This window comes from Haliotis rufescens, unplaced genomic scaffold (genome assembly GCF_023055435.1).
Source record: "Haliotis rufescens isolate VD_foot unplaced genomic scaffold, xgHalRufe1.0.p SCAF_85, whole genome shotgun sequence".
Taxonomy (NCBI): domain Eukaryota; kingdom Metazoa; phylum Mollusca; class Gastropoda; order Lepetellida; family Haliotidae; genus Haliotis; species Haliotis rufescens.
In genome coordinates, this window is record NW_025964378.1 from 51,107 (window position 1) to 71,481 (window position 20,375).

Genomic DNA, 20,375 nt, shown 5'->3' on the forward strand with positions numbered 1-20,375 from the left:
AGGATTTAGGAACATTGACGCTGACTGGCTGATCCTGACTGGCTGATCCTGTGGAGGGGTTTTCAGACTTTCATGGTGAGAGGTATTGTATCAGCAAAATATCTGGGATTGTCAATCGACTGATTTTTTCAAAATGTTCCCTCGACCATGTTAACTATGTTAAATTTGAAATAGTTTGCATAATTCCCGCAAGAAACAAAAAATAATTTCTATTTCTAAATCATACAAACATCATGATGAAGGGGACGAAATGCTTGTTTATCTTGAGCTGACCAGTCCTTATTTAATTTTATTGATACCAAAAAGCCAGGCAGGGTAACAATAAGTACCATCTTTAAAGTATTTTGGTAAGACACGGCCAGGGCATAAAACCACCGACCTTCCTCTCTTCCGTCCACTTATCTAGGACTAATAAGTGAGTGAGTGAGTATGATTTGACGCTGCTTTCAGCAATATTCCAGCAATATCAAGGCGGGGGACACCAGAAATGGGCTTCACACATTGTACCCATGTCGGGAATCGAACCTGGGTCTTCGTTGTGACGAGTGGACGCTTTAACCACTAGGCTACCCAACCGCCCCTATCAAGGAATAAGGATCCCAAATAAATCACATAAAGCTTCTACAAAAGTTACACATTCAGAATGATCACGGAATCATACCAACTGAACTATGATGGAAGAATGAAATATCCCAAGCTCAAAACTATTGATCAACTCACCAGTATATGAATCTGTTTCTGACGGGGGAGTTCTCCAGCCCTGAAGAGTCAGCATCTCGGTAGCAGTAGCCGCCACAGCTCTCCGGCACCTTGATGTCCTGCAGGGTGCTGGCAGAGGCACCTGGAAAACCAACATATTTACAGTTCTCACAATATTATGACTCAATGTGTTTGTTCTTAGAACTCAGATCCTAAACACATATTATGACTGGTACAAATTCTTGGACACTGATTTTCTTCAAATTATGTTGGATAAATTAGTTATGAGAGATGAAATAGCCACCCAATCCCCATCTTCCCAAGGCAAGAGAGTTAACTGACTTTAAAAGTCCAGTTTCCACCCTTGCCGAACTATACTGGAATTCCTGTGCTCGACTGTAGCGCCACTAGTGGTTATTACGAGTTATGTCCCTTCTCAGCCTCTCCTATAGATCAATCAGATTCCACCTCTTGTATCACTTGCATTTCTTTCAAACAAAATGGTGGCGCCCAGTCAAGATGATCTGATTGATAATCAACATCTATATTGCGATAAAACGGGTCTTACATCGCGAAGTGCACCAAATCACGTGAGCACCTTGATTAAAAACATGAAAAGATCTGGAAAATATCTGTTGACAACGAGTTGGCGGTGCACATGCTTTACAAATCCTGCAATCGACCGAAATCTGCACGACAGTTTACAAACCAGGTTTCGATTTCGGTGCGCGATTAGGATTGGACTATGCATTGACTCGTTAGTAAAGCCAAAATGTAACTCCATAATACCAGCCTAGTTCGGCAAGGGTGGAAACTGGACTTTTGTAGTCAGTTAACTCTCTTGCTTCGGAAGATGCCCAATCCCCTAACTCACAACTAAACCTAAGGATTGAAAGGGGTGCTTGATTGGAAAGGTGATCCAAGGCAAGGAGAGAGTTGAGGTCAACCAAACACAACTAACCATAAGGATTGAAGAGGCATGTGAGATCAGTGAAGCGAGAGCCACAAGCTGCAGCCAGTCTCGCCAAAGTTGTGAGTAGTGGTGGGACAATACACCGATGCACTGGTGGATCGCGATTTTTTACTTCTCGATTGACAAGTATCGATCACAGTCGCACACTAAGTAAAACATATTGATTCTGACCTTAAATGTTTGCTTTAATAACTGTTCCACTATACACTAATCAATAGTGCAAATTAATAGTGAAAACATCCATTGCGCCATGTAAATCATCAGTGTGCCAGGTATTTGGCCATGAAAAAGATGGCTTACTCACCACAGATAAGAGCACATGCAAGTTTCCTGATACATATCAGATCGTGAGTAAGGTATTGAGATACGTATCGGATCCCACAGTTGGTGTATCGTCCAAACCTTGTTTTGAGTTTGGGTGATGGTTAGCCATCTGAGTATCTCACCTTTCTTAACATATTAATCAAATGTAATTGAGGAAAGTATTTGCAATTTATATCAAATTTCGCATTTTGTAGAGACAAGTACCTACCACCCATCAGGGTAAACATGGTAAACAATTAGGTGATGATCACTAGGTAAACCAGCACTAATTATTTGTGACAGTTCCCTGGTCAAATGGTAAATTGTTGGCTAATTAGATTACCTAACTTATTAACCTAGCTTTGCGAGTTCAATCCTCCACATTGCTCAAATTGAAATCTGAAATGCAGTAATCCTAATATACATGTATGTGAATAGTCTGATATTTGTTGGACAGGCAAATCAGTATTATGTCTTTGGGACAATGTGCATGATGTGTATGATGCAAAGGCTGAAGGAGCCGTTGTCAGCACAGGTACTACAGATATGTACCCCAGGTACGTTTCTCTATACAGAAATGTACCCTAGCCAAAATTAGTATACAGACAGTTACCCAAGGATGAGTCCATTCTGCCGCAAGACATATTGCGTAATGTGCTTAACCGGTTGCTTGAACGCTTAAATATATGACACATTCTGGATGCCAAACCGCTGTAAAATTCAACATAGCAGTGCACGTTGTATATTATTCTCTCGGTATTTCCTTTCAATAAATGGATTGGAACTGTCATACTACTGTATGAGATGCATTCCAGTGTGCTATGAAAAAAAAACCTGAGCAAACACAGTGACATACCTACATTACTCAAATATTCAACGTTGTATAACATTATCCAGCATGCACCATGTGCACTCGTCATCGGGCTAACCAGAACTACAATATGAACCGGTTTCGGTTTCGGGTTGAGGAATATGGACTCTTTCACCCTTTAGGGTTCTGGGTACCTTTCTCTGTTCAGATTTTGCCTAGGGTACATTTCTGTATACAGTAACGTATCTGGTGTACAGATCTGTAGTACCCGTGCCAGCAACGAACCCTTCCACCATGCTAAGTTAATCTGACTTCTGATTCATGATTAGATCTACATATTTTTAAAAAAAAAATTCCCTAAAAGAGAAATACTACGCCTGCAGATGTGCCGGTAACTAGGTGACAACATTCTTTTGCGATATTTCAACTCATGTTTGCCAGCAACTCCAAGGCTAAAGTAAGTCTGATTGTGATCGAAATATGCACAGGGCACCTGCCGGTTTGTTTTTGTCAAATTTAATTACACGACTCTGATTAAGACTTAACAGCATATATCAAATAGCCTAATGTAAAGAATACACATATATGGATTTAGGTCATTACCAGTGTAGATAGTTATTTCTTTCCATCGTACTCCTGTTGAGGCTGTTACAACAACTTCTCGATGAAGTATCGTGCTCAAGCTTTCCGCCATTTTTAGTAATAATTGTAAACCAGGCTGTAATCTGCTAAATCAGAGCTTATTCAATCATGGGAGCGTTGGTTACTGTGTCTTTAAATCTAGCTATTTAATTATATATATGTGAAAAAATAACAACATTTTGATGCATTAAGTAACACACTTGTTTTAAGAGTGACCGTTAGTTATATTTTATGTCTGTTTGGAGAGTAGTTTATTTAAAATGGACTAACTATACAGGAACGAACCAGGACGACGATTTTATATTAGAAATGTGTTTTTAATTCACACAAAATAAACACTGTTATAGAGAAATCTTTAATTTACATATCTGTCGCTACATCATACATTCTAATTTGACATAATATTTGCAGAATTGACGAAATGTGATAAACGTATTTCGTTTTAAATGCGCACTTTGTCAAACACCTCAACTTCCTGTGCGTTGGATGGACGAGACGCATGCTGAAGAAATACTAACATCGGGGTTTTAGTGCAGCAAATATGCCCAAGTATGCCCTTATTTACCTGATTTATTGTCACGCACGACGGAGGCCTTTAGTGTATTATTAATTTCAACAACGGCTACCATTTTGTTCTACTTTTGTCCTCCACCAGTAACCAATTTTAGTTGCTTGTGTGGGTAGTCCTGCCGTTGCGAGAATTCAGTCAATACTTAGTTGCTAGTAAAACCATGTATTCACATGTCAAAGCGCTTAAATGTAGAACACATTTTATGTTTCATTCAGTCAATATTTAATGCTAGTTAAACCTATATATTCACATGTCTATTATAAACGTAACAATACTTCGACTAAATTTTGTTACTTGAAAGAGTGTGTGAAACAAAGAATCTGTCTACATAGGACTCCAGCCACTCTTATGCTTTCTTAATAGATGAATTATTTGGCTGAGGTGGTCAGGCTTGATGACTTGGTTAATTTCTTGTTGTTATGATGATTATAATGTATTCTAATCGAGTGAAGATTAAGTTATCATAATCAAAGGATGAAAGTGACTCAGGAGACCCAGGGTAGAATGTGTACCCAGTACCATGCTACTCGTCGGAACAGACAACTATATTTGGAAAACTCTGGGGACTCATGGTTCAATTGGCCCCGAGCAACCCATGCTGGTAGTAAGATGTGGCTAAATTGTTCCGGTTGTCAGACTGGGTAACTGGTTAATGGCATGTCAGTGTACCCTTATGGCATGAATTATAGCAGTTAATATTAACCACTGGATTGTCTGATCCAGGGTAGAATGAAAATATTGATCCGGATTGTCTGATACAGTCTCTATTTCATAATTCACAGACAGCTGTCATAGCTGCAATACTGTGGAATGCAGCTTTAAACAAGAAACACACACATGCACACTGCAAACAAAGTGCTAGGAATATAAAATGCATATTTCTTTCCAATTCATGTAAAAATGTAATCATTTCAAGTAATTCTTGATGTTTGCCCTTCTCTGTTAGGGGGGGGGCACGGGTAGCCCAGTCGTCTAAGGCGCAGCGATTTGTTTTGCAGAGTTGTGTCCCTTGGACAAGCCAGAAACCTGTAATTGTGAGTTTGAATCCTGGTTCGCCACAATCATGTTTCTAGGTTTGTCAGCACCATACCCGTGCTCGTGGGTTTCACAGAAGTGGTAAACATCTGAGACCTGCATCACTTTAGCCTTTCCTCCCACATTAAGCTGACACAGTGTGATATACCTGAAATACTATTAAAAGAGGTGTCAAACCTAACTCACTCACTCTCTGTAAGGGATTTGTCATCATTTTATCAACACCATGGTGCATGTATAAACATATCATGTTTTTTCTTTTCTTAACATGCTTCTGTATTGCATGTATAAGGTAATCCCTTATTTAGTTCAAGTTGAGTTCCTGTAATATGAGGGGCGGTCGGGTAGCCTAGTGGTTAAAGCGTTCGCTCGTCACGCCGAAGACCCGGGTTCGATTCCTGACATGGGTACAAAGTGTGAAGCCCATTTCTGGTGTCCCCCGCCGTGATATTGCTGGAATATTGCTAAAAGCGGCGTAAAACTATACTCACTCACTCACTCCTGTAATATAACCATAAGCCTCATCAACATCTTCATATGTTGTGTAATTCATGTTATGGTTACACATTAATACTGTCTCTATTGTATTTCAGGTATTATTGTGACTACTGTGACACCTACCTGACCCATGACTCGGTGAGTTTCAGTTTTCTATGTTACTAGATGTCTCTTTTCAGAGTTGCGTACCTTGGGCATGCCAGAAACCTAAGGTCATGGGTGGAATCCGGTTTCCCCCATTGTGTTTCTTCGTGTGTCAGCACCATGCCCTTTCACGAAAGTGGGAAACGTCCAAGACCCGCAATACATCTGGCTTTCCTTCCACATTAAGGTGACATGCCATGATATAACCGAAATACTGTTCAAAGCGGCATTAAATCCACCTCACTCAGTCACTTTCAATCACTCGCTCACAAACCATACCTTTCAGGGAGTTTTTCCTTTGGTAGTCACCTGGCTCCTTGTCATGCTTATGACTTACTCATCCTGGCCAAGGCATTGTTTTACATTTTATCATGTTAAATTATGACTCTGATTCATGATTCACTGTCATGATATGAGGGAAGTAATGTTATAATCTTGTCAAAACATCAACATGCAAACATAATTTTATAAAGTCCTGAAGGTCAAAAACAGGTGTAGAAACTAGGGTCATTATTAAATTAATATTATCCAGCGGTTTTGACATGGGCATGATAGATAGCAATAAAGCAACTTCATAATCTTGTGAAGTCATGGTACCACAAGATAGAATTAGCATTTGATTTTGTCAATATAAGTTATAAAGAAGATATTAATATCCAGTTAAACATTGACCATTTTTATGTGTCATTGTCACGGGGGCACGGGTTTCACTGTGCAGAGTTGCATCCCTTGGGCACGCCAGAAACCTATGATTGTAGGTTCTAATCCCGGTTCGCCTAGATTATGTTTCTAGGTTTGTCTGCACCATACCCGTGCTCGTGGGTTTCACCGAAGTGGTAAACGTCTAAGACCTGCATCGCTTCAGGCTCCCCCCCCCCCCCCACATTAAGCTGACACGCCACAATATAACTGAAGTACTGCTAAAAGCGGCGTTAAACCCAATTCACTCATTCACTCATTGTCAGTTGTCATTACTAACTTCCTGGTTGAAGTTAGATTTTGACGTTTTTGTAGAGGGGTTATAGTTGCTCAGTGGTGTAGGTGCTGTTACTGCTGTACAGGACCAGTGCCAGAACCTGCTGATCATGAGATTGAATCCCAGGTTCACTCTGTTTATGATTATGATGATCTTTGCTTTGTCAGAACCTGACAATGCTGTGGGTTTCAGCAAAGTGGTTGGGCTGCATCACTTTGGGTCCCCCTCGAACACTAAGCATGTTGACATGGTTAAGCAGACAAACTCGGACTGGAATGTGGAATGGAATGCCCTGTGTTCTGGTGTCACTGATCTATGAGCGCTTTACCCATTCCTTGCTATTGTTTTTGTTCAAAATGATGTGAATACAGTTCCATTTTTTATTTAAATAGTTCCTGAGAGTTATCAATGAACTCTTTTTTCAGCCCTCTGTGAGGAAGACCCATTGCAATGGTCGAAAACACAAGGAAAATGTGAGGTTATTTTATCAGAAGTGGCTGGAAGAGCAGGTGCAGAAGCTGGTGGATGACACAAGTGAGTTAGCTGGTGTTATGGTGTGTTATTTCCCTTTGTCAAGCCAGGATCTGCTAGTCGTGGGTTCAAATCCCAGATTCTCCCTGTTATGATGTGTAAAAGAAAAAGTGATAGATATTAACCAGGGCCTCTTTCTACAAAGCACATTTAGCACTACAACGATCATAAGTCTACGTTAAATATGGGAGTTATGATCATCTTAGTACGATGATCTTTTTGTGAAACATGGAGAATATTCTGCAGTATTTACATGACTAGGACAAGTTTACTTGTCAGTTGACCACAATTAAATATCAATTGCCAAATTTGATGAAACTTCTGTTTCTGCAGCTGCGGCATACAAGGCAGGGAAGATCTCCAACAACCCCTTCGGCAGTGGGGGTGGCCCAGGAGGGCAGGGCGCCATGGTTCCCCCACCGGCCAACCTTGGAGGTAAGTTGTCACTGAATGAACATGATATTGTTTCATTATCCATCCCTTTGAGGAGTCCATGAATGGCCTATGCACATACTACTTTACGCGAGTCATTTCAGGAATTACTATTTCCTTAACCTGAAATCAACGAGGGGATGTGAAGGCATCATATTCTTTTCTTAGGTAACATGGCAAACAATAGGCCAATCAGCAGCTAACATACCAGTATGCTGCCTTATGCATTGTTATGAGGCAGGCTGACAAGTGTAGTCTCCCTTACACCGTGGACCTCCCCCGTGGTCTTGTGGTAGAGCATCCGACCAGAGAGCGGAAGGTCCGGGGTTAGATCCCCAGCCGTGTCATACCAGAAGATGGCACTTGTTGTTAAGGTGCTAAAACAAGGACTGGTCGGCTTCTGGTCAGTATACTGTGTCTGAGTGGGGTATTCATGTTAAACTGCGGCATGGTATCTCAGTGGTCTAGCTCTATAAATCAGCATTAGTCCGGACTAGTACAAGCAGACACACACATACATGTACGTCACTTTATGAGTGCAATAATTTTTTACGTGACATTAAACCCCATTTCACCTCATCTTACACCATGGATGTCAGTGTGCACAATACATAACTGACATCGCCACATATTACCCTCATCCTTACACAGCCACATCAATTTCTTTTCATGAAGGCAAAGTCTTTGTTTTGTCAATTTTGAAGTTGCTATTGTTTCTTGAATTTTTTCTCTAAGACATAGATCCCAATGCCTTACTTGTGTGTGGGACAATAATATGTATTGTGGACACTTGTCTATTGAGAATGTTTAATAGTTGTTGACACATTGCTGTGGGTGTGTCGCTTTCAACCATGAACCAGTATAGAGAAGGTCCCCAGTATACCAGGCTTGGAATAGAAGAACCTGCCCAAATAGGATTTGAGTGTTGACTGTGTGTGACATGACTGTGTGTGACCTGACCGTGTGTGACCTGACCGTGTGTGACCTGACCGTGTGTGACCTGACTGTGTGTGACCTGACTGTGTGTGACCTGACCGATGTAATGCAGTGGCATTCATCATTGAATGTTCATCAATCACTAGCTTGCCTGGTCGAGACTCAATTTCTGACATGCCACAGCGATATATTTCTCCATTGACCTTATTTTATTGCTTGGTACACCATTTATGTCATGGTACATCATTTTAATTTAGTGTGAAAATAACAATGGTTTTGTTTTGCATACCAAAACTGGCTTCCACAAAAGATATTGCTGCAATGAAATTGCATCACAGCATTTTCCAGATCATTGTCATGATTGTGATATCACAAATAATATCACTAATGTCTCTGCCACCGAAGCTGGTTAGCTGTAGTTTTTACACAAAAGACACTGGTTATTATTGCTTACAGACTGAAAAAGTTGGATGAATGATTTTGGATGGTAAACATGATAAATAGTATCATATAGAGAAACATAACATAGAGATAATGTTCAAGTAAGTTTACATCACAATAAGCATCTCTTTTTTATTATACCTCATTGTTTCCATGACAATAATGATGTTCCTGTATTTTGCAGGAAAGGGAGGCCCCCCTGGTCCCGGTGGGCCGATGGGAGGAGTACCCCCAGGCATGCCGCTGATGGGACACCCCCATGGGGGACCAATGCCACCTATGATGCCAGGTAAGCAGATACTATCTTCAGGCTCTCGTGTTCTTTCAAACTCGGAGAGAGGAAGGGCATTAGTTCGACATTAAGCTCGGCATTAAGGGGCTAAAACAAGGACTGGTCGGTCAGTGTCAGTATACTGTGTCTGAGTGGGTATTCATGTTAAACTGCGGAATGGTATCTCAGAGGGCTGGCACTATTAAACCAGCAATAGTCCAGACTTGTACTAGCAGATGCTATATAAGTGCAGTAATCTTAAACACAACTTTAAACCTCATTTCACCTCACCCCACTTCTTTGTGAACTGAATGGCAAAGTACCCCGATGGCACGGATTGTTGTTCACAAAGTTAATCACTGGATTGTCTGTCTATATTTGATTGTTTACAGACTGCCATCATATATCTGGAATATTGATGAGTGCAGCGTCAAACAACAAACACTCACATAAATCAAGAATATCATGTCAAGAAATATGCATGCCTCGGGGGTAAAAAAACTAAGGACTTTTAACTCCTTAACATACATCCCTGTTTAGCAATCACATGTTTCCCTTGGTTGTAGGAATGCGACCTCCAATGGGACCTCCGATGGGCCCCCCAATGCACCCGATGATGTCAGTAGGCATGAGGCCACCGTTAGTGGCAGGACCTCCACCCAACAAGATGCCCAGGAAGTGAGGCCTTGGCTGGGTTGGTACAAAAACAGAATGATGAAATATTTTACAGTCACAGAGGATGATGCCATTGTTATTCTGGACATGTTGACAATGATTGTGACTAGCTCGCTGCGACCACAACAACTGGAGTTTGTGAAAGTTGAATCATGTGTTTTAATGATATTTTTTCAAGTAAGACCACTCAAGTGAACAGTTGCTATGCCTATTCAGCTAAGGTGTGGGTCAGTCAGGTATTGTGTCGGGTCAATGAATAAGATATCATCTCCTCATTATAAAGAATCTGTATGTCACTTTAGTTTGGTATTTGATGACTGAAGACATACCGAGATAGAACTCATAGCCTATTTTCCAAATCTGTCATATAAACAAACAAGTTGGGGATGTTGAATATTTTTTATTGATGTTCTTTTGTAGTGAAGACTAAGCACAAAATTTCATAATATCCCCCAAAATATTCATGATCCCTGATCTTTTAGGAAAGAGCCTCTGCTTGTGGATTTGAATTTTTTGATAATCCCAACCATGATCCTTGTGTTTTTGTAGTACCTAAATATGAGTGACTTGCATTGGTTTGGGCTTTCCTCCAACATTAGCCGTCAAGTCATGATATAACTGTTCCTCTGTTGTTAATCGTCACTTCCATGGAGGCATGAGTGTGTTCACACAAACAACTGTACATTTATTCAGTATCACATTGTTAAATATTCCAGTCCAAGAATCTGAATTGAGCATATTGTTCTGATGTACATTATATGGTAAGTTAGGATAAGAATCTGTTTGTATGTTTTGTGTATTTTAGAACTCATCTTAACATGTTTTTTTAAAAGCTGGCCACTCTGCCTCATGATTGGATGTTGTGTTTTGGACAAGCATCCAGGGGACTTTTTAATGCAGTACATCCAGGTTTCTTCATTGTATGTTGCATCATGACATGTTTCAACTTCACGTCAGAATTAAATTTACATTTATCATGACTGTTATTTTGTTTTTATTGTTTTAGACCACGAGTTAAATGTGTAATCCATTGTCGTTCTGGCTCACTTTGGTCACTGTGACATGTTCATTTGAAACCACACAGTATTACATATACCATGCATTATTGCATACACTTATAAGTTAACCAAACTCTAGATTATATGGTGTGATGTAGCCAGTGTTTGAGCCAATGTAACCCATGTTATCAGGCAAGGCTTACATAGGTTCACTCACAGGGTACATCACTCTATAGTTGTCTGATCTTAACCCTCTGAAGCTTTCATATTAATGTGAGGTATGAAATAGAGTGTAGCTTTAACGAGAAGAATAAAGCAGTTGAATAAAGATTGTTGCCACAGCTCTTACAATATTTCAGTTAGAAGATGTAAGTTAAGTTACACGGTTCTCAGAGTAATGAGAAACCAAGTATCTGTTAATGTTTAAATATACTCTTTCAAAAAAGTAAGGAAATGCCCAAAATTTGCAACAGTCTATATTCAGATAGCTGTATTCAATATAAATAAGACACAACACATCCAATACAGGACACTCAACAGATGAGAACCTGAGGTGAGACTGGAAAACAGTTTGGATTTGCCAAATTTCAAATGATCATTTTGTGATGATCCTTGTGAGTCAAACGCACTCATTGCTATAAGGGTTGAGGAAGAAGACCAGTATGCAGATTAGACCGAGGTCATGTGATAGGGTTAGTTGGAATATTCACCACAGGAGTTGCACGAGGCATCTAGAAGACCCCATCTGTTGTTCACAGACTGGATAAGATTTGGGATGATGACACAGCAACCAGGGCTGCAGACCACTGACAGCTGGTTCATTGAGACTGAAGGCACAGGCAGCCACTCATGTGAATGTCGGTGCACTGTCTGTTAGAAACTGTCTCTGTGCCCCCAGGATCCTTTCCAGATGTCCAACAGCAACACCATTTCTTCTGCACGTCACAGGGCTGCTCACATGTTTTTGGTGGAGAGCTCATCTTCATTGAAAGAGGCAGCAGTGGTCGTATGTGACGTCTCGTTTCAGTCTGCAGTTCAACGATAGAGTCTAGTCTTTACACGCAGTGAATGTAATTGTCAGAGAAAGTGACATACTGGGTGGTGGTCCTGTATGAACTCCGAATGGTCACGTCCATGATCTTTCACAGACCTGCTGTTTTGATAAACGATTCTTTGGCCACTTGTCATTCCTGCTTTGAATGCTGTTAGACTTGGTGCACACTTCAAGATGATACGGCCTGTTACAGACTTCAAGAACCTAAATGGAACCATTTGAATGCACTGGGCATCTTACTTCTCGGATCTGGCACCAATCGAGAATCTTTGGGACGATCCTGGACAACGGATATGAGCTAACCATCCACCCCAAGTAAATCATCAACAACTGATGCAGTTCCTTGAAGTAGACTGACAAGCAATTCATCAGGCAACAGTGACACTTGTTGGTAAGTCAATCTGGACTGGTAGCTAACAACACGACAAGTTGTTCACAATTATACCAGCTTTCATATTATAATGTTGTGTTCATATTTGTGTCAGTGTGAGACACTTTTTTTCGTAAATAAATCCCTGTTTGATTCATTTATATAGTATACTGTAATTTAGGTTCGTGTCACCTTTAGACACCCACGTGGTCTTGTACTGCGTCTGCCCGGAGAGCGGAAGGTCCGGGATTCGATCCCCGGCGGCTGAGTCAAACCAAAAGACTTTGAAAGATAGTGTTTGTTGTTGACCTGCCTGACCTTCGACATTGAGAAAATAAGACAAAGACTGGTTGGCTCTAAGTCAGTATACTGTTTCTGTGGGGGGAATTCTTGATAAACTGCGGCAGGCACACACACAAACACAGACACACACGCGCACCGCTATATAAGTGCAATAAATTTGAACGGGCGTTAAACACCATTTCACCTCTCCTCGTATCATCTTGAATCTATTATACGGATGTGCTTCCTTGTCAATCAGCCCACTTTCACCTATATCTTTTTCCATATGAGGTTTGAAATAACGATAGTAGGGTGAAGTTTCTACATCTTTTAAAGATATGTTTCAACGGTAACCGGATTCCAGACATATGGTCAAAGAGTTTCATCAGTTTCAACTGGTCTGAATCAGATCCTCGGACACGTTAAGTTCCAGGGGGATAACTCTGACACCTGCAACATATAAGCTGTATTGTAGAGGGTTAAATGAGAGACTGACAAGATGGACTGAGAGAAATGTCATCATCAGGAATGAACTGAATGGCTTCAGGAGGGGCCGCTCCATAGTCGATCATGTATCATTAATATCCAGCATAATTGAAACCAGAAGATCTAAGAGGAAATCAACTTTTATCGCCCCAATCTTCCTAAATTTGCACCTCTAACTGGTTAATAGCATGAAACAGACTCCATTAGGGAAATGTTAAAGTCGAAGACAAAACGTACGTTACATATAATCTGACTTTGTTCTACGTTTTCATCGTTTAAATGAAACCGATGTTCCTCCTAAATGTACCCTTGTGACGAGGTCAGTCAGTGCTGGTCTGCGTGGATTTCACACTTGTAATGTATTCTTTTTATGAAGAATGAGTGAGTATGGTTTTACGCCGCTTTTATCAATATCCCAGCAATATCACGGCGGGGGACACCAGAAATGGGCTTCACACATTGTACCCATGTCGGGAATAGAACCGGGTCTCCGGCCTGACGAGCGAACGCTTTAACCACTGGGCTTTTTATGAAGAAACATCCAAGGAATCGTTAACCCATTGAGCATGAAGTTTGATTTTAAAATTAATTTATGAATAAATGGTGAAAAATAATTTTGCATATGATGAACAGTTACTATCAACGCTAATTGCGCTATGCTGTTATAACTGAAGTTATTGAGGTTTTTTTTGTTTTTTTTTTGTTTAACGCCGCACTCAACAATATTCCAGCTGTAAATAACCGAGTCTGGAGCAAGCAATGCAGTGATTGACATCATGAGCATCAATCCACGCAATGACATGCATCAACCAAGTCAGCGATCCTGACCACCCGATCCCGTTAGTCGCCTCTTACAAGCAGAGAAGTTATTAAGGTAGCCACACTTAAGGGGTTAAAGTAGCGAATATCTGTAGCTCTTTGATAGTCCATGTATTACCTAAACCCGAAGATTATCGAGGACAATTTCATCAGCAAAATATTAACACTTTCGATATCAGAGTAATCTTTTTGTTTGTAAAATCTAAGAACGAACCAACCCCCGGCGGGGCAGGATACGCTCACTCTTCGTGAACACCTGGTATCACCACTATTTGATAAGTGATTCAAAAATAAATGCGACAACACCGTTTCCATATTCATTAGAAATCTCTGCCAAAAGCAGAGTCGATTGTACGATTCCGACTACAAGACGAACATGTGTCTATGAATCACTATCAAATAGTGATGATACCAAGTGTTCGCGAAAATGTGAGAGTATCCTTCCCCACCGGTGGCATCCGTCACAAACACATGCAAAGGCAAGCCAATTGTTCACCTAAAAAAACCAAGGGAACATATCATACAAGCCAAAATAGGGATATGCATTGGACATATTTTTTGTCTTTGATGCGCCAAATTTGGAAATGTCTTCCACATGTCTTCCATAAAACGATTTCTAAGTATCACTGAGGCCTTGAATGTAGTAAACAACTTCTAACCAAGAGTCGTATGACGCTCTTTGAAGTCATGGTAGAAAGAGCATGCTAGATTGTACGTCAAACGTTAACTGTAATCACCAAAGCCTGGAGCTGCTTAGACTAACATCCAGTCTCTGAAAAAAAACCCCAGTAACTGTTGTTCAGTTATCTTAATAAAAAATAAAATAAAAGGGAGCCCAGTGACTCTCTTCATTTTCAGATCCTGATACTGTAGTAATCTAGACTTGCCAAACATTATAGACTTGCATGGGCTGTATTTGATATATATTTGTATCAGGGTCTGTAAGACAGACTAGGAGCTGCTGGAATATTGCTCGACACAAAGGGAAAGCTGGCCATTGGAGAGTTGAAGTCATCCCTCTTGTCAAACAGTCTTGTGGAGACGCTTTCATGATATTTTGAATTTTGACTTTTTTACCTTTGCACTTTGACCATGCCCTTAAATCACTGAAATGTATACCCTAACACTGTACATACCACCCCCAGTGAGACTACAGGGCCAGTGAAGCTGAAACGTCGCATGCTTGTTTCTTCTTAAGATGATATTAGAAATTGTTCAAGAAATTGTACTGACACTATTTTCATATATGTAGACGTTCCCAAGTAAGGGGTTCAGGGTTCATTGGAAAATTCTCTCAGGGCTACGGTGATCATTAATCCCATACTGTAACAAAGCTGTCACTGGATTGTCTGGTCTAGACTCGATTATTGACAGAACGCCGTCATACAGCTGGAATATTGCTGAGTGCGGCGTTACACAACAAGCAAGCAAAACTTTATAAACCTCTGGTGACGTCATCCATTTATCCTATGCGGGTTTTCTCCTCTCCGCAAGTACATTGTTTGAATCAATCGAGTTGAAAGCCGGAAACGATTTTGAATGTACATAGGAAGGATTGACGTTCAAGTAAGACCTGCTTTGAGGTTTTACTTCCTTCAAGTAAGACCTAAGGTTTTCCTTGAACTTATAAATAAGACCTGCTTTGTGGTTTTGCCTTTGAACTGTACTCATTCAAAATGTATGAGAGCGCCCTCTGAAACGAACAATGTCAGGACAGCTGTATTATATTATGGTCTTTGGATACAGCGGTCACTGAACAAAGCACTTCAATACAGAACAGTTCTTGGCATTATTCCTGAGGTGTATGTTGATTCAAAACTATTTTGGCTGCGTTTGGGCGATTGTTTCACGAGACGGAAACTTGCCTGAATTTGAATGCATTACTTTTGGATGTGCAAAGGTTGTTCACCCCAATACAACACTGCACGTGCTTTCAGTGAAACTTGTGAAACCACTGCACATATGGGTATAAATGGTTGACGCTTTGGAATTCTTTCTCGACCTGTTTAGTAACCATGACAGTAAGAAGACGCTACGCCAGTTAGACAGAGGTCGTACGATTGGGTGGCTGCATATATGTAAAATTCATTAGAGAAGTTGAAAGACGTCACCAAAAGACCCTCTTTAAATTTACCGTTCTGGGAGTGGTTTCCAATGACGGGTAGTGTTCAAGATCGACCACGTTCAGGTAGACCAAGAGTAACAAGCAGGGTTGAGGACCGTTACATTTTCCTGAGATCTCTTCGTCAAAGATTCACCACAGCAAGTGCACCGAGTCTCCCCAGCATGTTAGTGTCAGTGCCACCAGGACCACCTGAAGACGTCCAGCCACCTCATGGAGCTGCTAGTTAGTGTCAGTGCTATTAGGAACCGTTTCCGTGCCACCAGGACCACCTGAAGACGTCCAGCCACCTCATGGAGCTGCTAGTTAGTGTCAGTGCCATTAGGAACCGTTTCCGTGCCACCAGGACCACCTCAAGACGTCCAGCCACCTCATGGAGCTGCTAGTTAGTGTCAGTGGCATTAGGAACCGTTTCCGTGCCACCAGGACCACCTCAAGACGGCCAGCTGTAAGGCCACCTCATCGAGCTGCTAGCTAGTGTCAGTGGCATTAGGAACTGTTTCCGTGCCACCAGGACCACCTCAAGACGGCCAGCTGTAAGGCCACCTCATCGAGCTGCTAGCTAGTGTCAGTGGCATTAGGAACTGTTTCCGTGCCACCAGGACCACCTCAAGACGGCCAGCTGTAAGGCCACCTCATCGAGCTGCTAGTTAGTGTCAGTGCCATTAGGAACTGTTCCCGTGCCACCAGGATCACCTCAAGACGTCCAGCTGTAAGGCCACCTCATCGAGCTGCTCGTCTTGCTCTGTGCAGAGTTCATCGTCATTGGAATTGGCAGCAAAGGTCGTAGGTCTCGGTTTGGTGACTCGCGTCAGCCTCCAGTTTAACGATGTTAGCAATCGAGTCTTTCGACGTCGAGGTGAACGCTTAAATAATGATGTAGTGAGTGAGTGCGTATGGTTTTACGCCGCTTTTAGCAATATTCCAGCAATATCACGGCGGGGGACACCAGAAATGGGCTTCACACATTGTACCCATGTCGGGAATCGAACCCGGGTCTTCGACGTGACGAGCGAATGCTTTAACCACTAGGCTACCCGACCGCCCCTTTAATGATGTAACCGTACAAGAATGTGACGTTGTTGTTAAACGGTTGATTAGTATCGACAAGGGGTTAGTGTTAACAAGGGGATCAGTGTTGCCAAGGGGATTGATGCGGACCAGGTGATTAGTATCGATAGGGGGATTGATGTTGACAAAAGGATTAATGTTAACAAGGAGATTAGTGTTGACAGGGGGATTAAAGTTGACAAGGAGTTTAGTGTTGACAATGATTAATGTTAACAAGGGGATTAATGTTAACAAGGAGATTAGTGTTGACAAGGATTAATGTTAACAAGGAGATTAGTGTTGACAAGGGGATTTATGTTAACAAGGAGATTAGTGTTGACAAGGGGATTTATGTTAACAAGGAGATTAGCTTTGACAAGGGGATTAGTGTTGACAAGGGGATTAATGTTAACAAGGAAATTGATGTTGACAAGGGGATTAATGCCCATAAACGGAGTAATGTTAACATGAATTTCTATTAAGACACCCGTGACTTATGAAGCAGGCGTAACTATGCAGGTACCTGATCTGACGGTTCGGAAAAGCTATTTATGACATTGTAATACTGTTTCCATGTACACACATTGTATAAAATCAGTGCTTGACCTGTACCTCTAATGTGGCTGCTAGCGACCTGAGTGTAATTAAGTTCAGTTCAGTGACGTCACAAGTACGTTGAGCCTCTCTACTAGGGTTGCGACGGGTACTCGAGTACCCGATAACGGGTCGGGTAGCCTAGGACTCGAGTCCAATTTTCAGGACTCGAATACCCGTTCAGGGGAGATAACTCTAATCGCCTTTCGTAACTCGTAAGTCACTTCAAAATGGACGACAAAGCGGACAAACGTTCAAATGTGTGGGCGTATTTTGACCTTGATGACACAAAGAAAAAGACCAAATGCCATCTCTGTGGCATATGTATCAGCTACGCAGGTAGTTCGACGAGTTCCATGAAAAAGCATCTAAGTTTTAAACACAAGAGCATTTACTTTGATATTCTGCGTCACTTGTGGTTTTAGGTAAGCCATGCAGGCATTTAAAAAAACCCATATACCTTAGAATAGATCAATAGATGTTTGATGACCTTTTATTCGCAAAAGCATTACAAACAAGAGGGACAACATTGAACTACGGGTACTCGAGTCCGGTTCGGGTATTGTCTGCCGGGTACTCGAGTTCAATTTTCGTACCCGGTCGCAACCCTACTCTCTACCTTGAACCTGATTGTCGCGGTGTGAGTTGGGTTTAACGCCACTTTGAACACTGTTCCATTTATATCCCGGCGTGTCAGCTTAATGTGGAAGGAAAGCCCGAAGTGATGCAGGTCTCAGACGGTTACCACTTTAGCGAAACCGACGAACAAGGGTATGGAGCTGACAAACTTAGAAACACAGTGGGAGCAAGCCGGATTCCACACACGCCCTTAGGTTTCTGGCGTGCCCATGCACAGGGACATCTAGTAATATAGAGTCTTGAGGGGATACTAGCTGAAGCTTACCGAGTCGCCCGCGAGCACAAGTATGGTGTCGTCAAACCTACAAACATAATCGGGGCGAACCGGCATTCGAACCCGTGATCACAGACCTCTGGCGTGTTCAAGGGACGCAACTCTGCATTGCTAATTGCGCCGCCTCAAACGACTGGGTCCCCCTACTCCCAGGTTCATGGTTCAAGGATGAACGGTTCAGGAATTTGGGGGTAACGTATTATCAAGAGGGACTATCGCGGGTTCGCTATTGATGAGATGCAAAGTATTCACAGCTTTACATTTAAGAAGTTATTGATTTGATATTCATAATATATTTACAACGGTTTACAAATCAGTAAATTCGCATGTTTAATTATCTATATTTGCTATTTATTTGTTCTGTTACGCACGAGGGGCAATTCAAGCACTGTGGGACTTCATGAAGCGGCTTTGAGAAGAAAATGTATTCAATGTTAGTGCTTCAGAATAAAAGGAATAATGGAAGAGTATAACGATTTATTGGGATCTACGTTTGAATAAACATACACTATTTATGCGTTCTGACATAAGGAACTTTTTTGCATATCCTTGCTTCTATCTTCAACATAAAAAACCAATTGGTTTGGTTTCCTAACATGGAAAACAGCGTCGTTCGATAATTAAACAAACAGTTCAGAAGGTTATTGCGTCTGAGCTCAAACAATTCATCATTCGAGACAATAGCTAGGTTTACATCATTAACTTGAAAAAAAGACCCAACCAAAAATACAATCGATAATCCTGGATGTCGAATGAAACATTTCGTTGATAAGTACAATGCATAAAGTCCATTCTTGGTGCAATCTCATTAAAATCAGACCTAAGTTCTCGCTAGCGCTAAACAAAGATCTGAGGGCATCCCATTTCGGGTCATGTCAGAACGACCTTTCATCCGACCAATCAAAGCGTTGATAGGTGTCCCTATCCCTGATAAAGCTGGACTATTGCTGCAAGGGGCGTAAAACACACAATTTACTCACAAAGAACAACCCTTTAACTGTGATGTAACATTACGAAAATGCATGACATTTGTAAGTACTTTAAAAAAAGAAATTACTTTACATGTAAGCGGGGTACATTGAAAATAGTAGAATGGGTTTCAAGCCAGTAAGAATCCGACATTCACGTGTAAGGTAAGATACATGTTTGTGATCTATACCGAAACGTCGCCTTAAGGTAAACAAAGAAGTTTTTATCCATAAATTGCGTCTACTTTCTCATCCGTAAACTTCTAAGTAATGCCTGTCAACAAATTCAGTTATTTGATTAGCGCAATGATATCATGGACCCCTTTTTCCGTATCCTTCTTCAACTTAGTGCTCACTTCAGGTGATGTACCAGATTTGTGGTTAATGGCTACTATACGCCCCATGTATAAGAAACAGATTAATCTCTTGTATGTACTCAGTTGCTTCAGTAAATGTTTCATTGGTATTCTCGGTCGAGTAACTGAGTGAGTTAATAAATAGAATGTACCGACACATCGGCAATATTTCAGTCATATCGTGACGAGAACTGAGACAATAAATAGAATGTACCGTCACATCGGCAATATTTCAGCAATATCGTGACGAGAACTGAGACATAATAAATAGAATGTACCGTCACATCGGCAATATTTCAGTCATATCGTGACGAGAACTGAGACATAACAAATAGAATGTACCGTCACATCGGCAATATTTCAGTCATATCGTGACGAGAACTGAGACAATAAATAGAATTTACCGTCACATCGGCAATATTTCA

The 20,375-nt window shown here is 41.2% G+C and overlaps 2 protein-coding genes across 5 annotated transcripts in view; one reads left to right on the forward strand and one right to left on the reverse strand.

Annotated features, from left to right (window-relative positions):
• Positions 1-3,485, reverse strand: part of LOC124146922 (nuclear pore complex protein Nup160-like) — a 40,248-nt gene extending 36,763 nt beyond the window's left edge. For all 3 annotated transcript variants that reach the window (XM_048390170.1, XM_048390171.1, XM_048390169.1), the window contains exons 1-2: positions 3,390-3,485; positions 721-841 (exon numbers count right to left, since the gene is read on the reverse strand). In XM_048390170.1, coding sequence (XP_048246127.1) covers positions 721-841; positions 3,390-3,480 — 212 coding nt within the window. In that variant the 5' untranslated portion in view covers positions 3,481-3,485. The remainder of the gene's footprint in view (positions 1-720; positions 842-3,389) is intronic.
• Positions 3,486-3,832: 347 nt separating this feature from the next.
• On the forward strand, positions 3,833-10,918 carry LOC124146921 (U1 small nuclear ribonucleoprotein C-like). 2 transcript variants are annotated; one of them, XM_048390176.1, is made up of 6 exons: positions 3,833-3,977; positions 5,628-5,670; positions 7,078-7,186; positions 7,517-7,623; positions 9,182-9,281; positions 9,830-10,918. In XM_048390176.1, exons 1-6 carry the CDS (start codon positions 3,970-3,972, stop codon positions 9,943-9,945), a joined length of 483 nt encoding a protein of 160 aa, XP_048246133.1. In that variant the 5' UTR covers positions 3,833-3,969; the 3' UTR covers positions 9,946-10,918. The 2 variants fall into 2 exon arrangements, with proteins under 2 accessions (XP_048246133.1, XP_046373441.1); XM_046517485.2 differs by having other exon boundaries at positions 3,834-3,977; positions 7,517-7,618; positions 9,177-9,281.
• Positions 10,919-20,375: the final 9,457 nt, after the last annotated feature.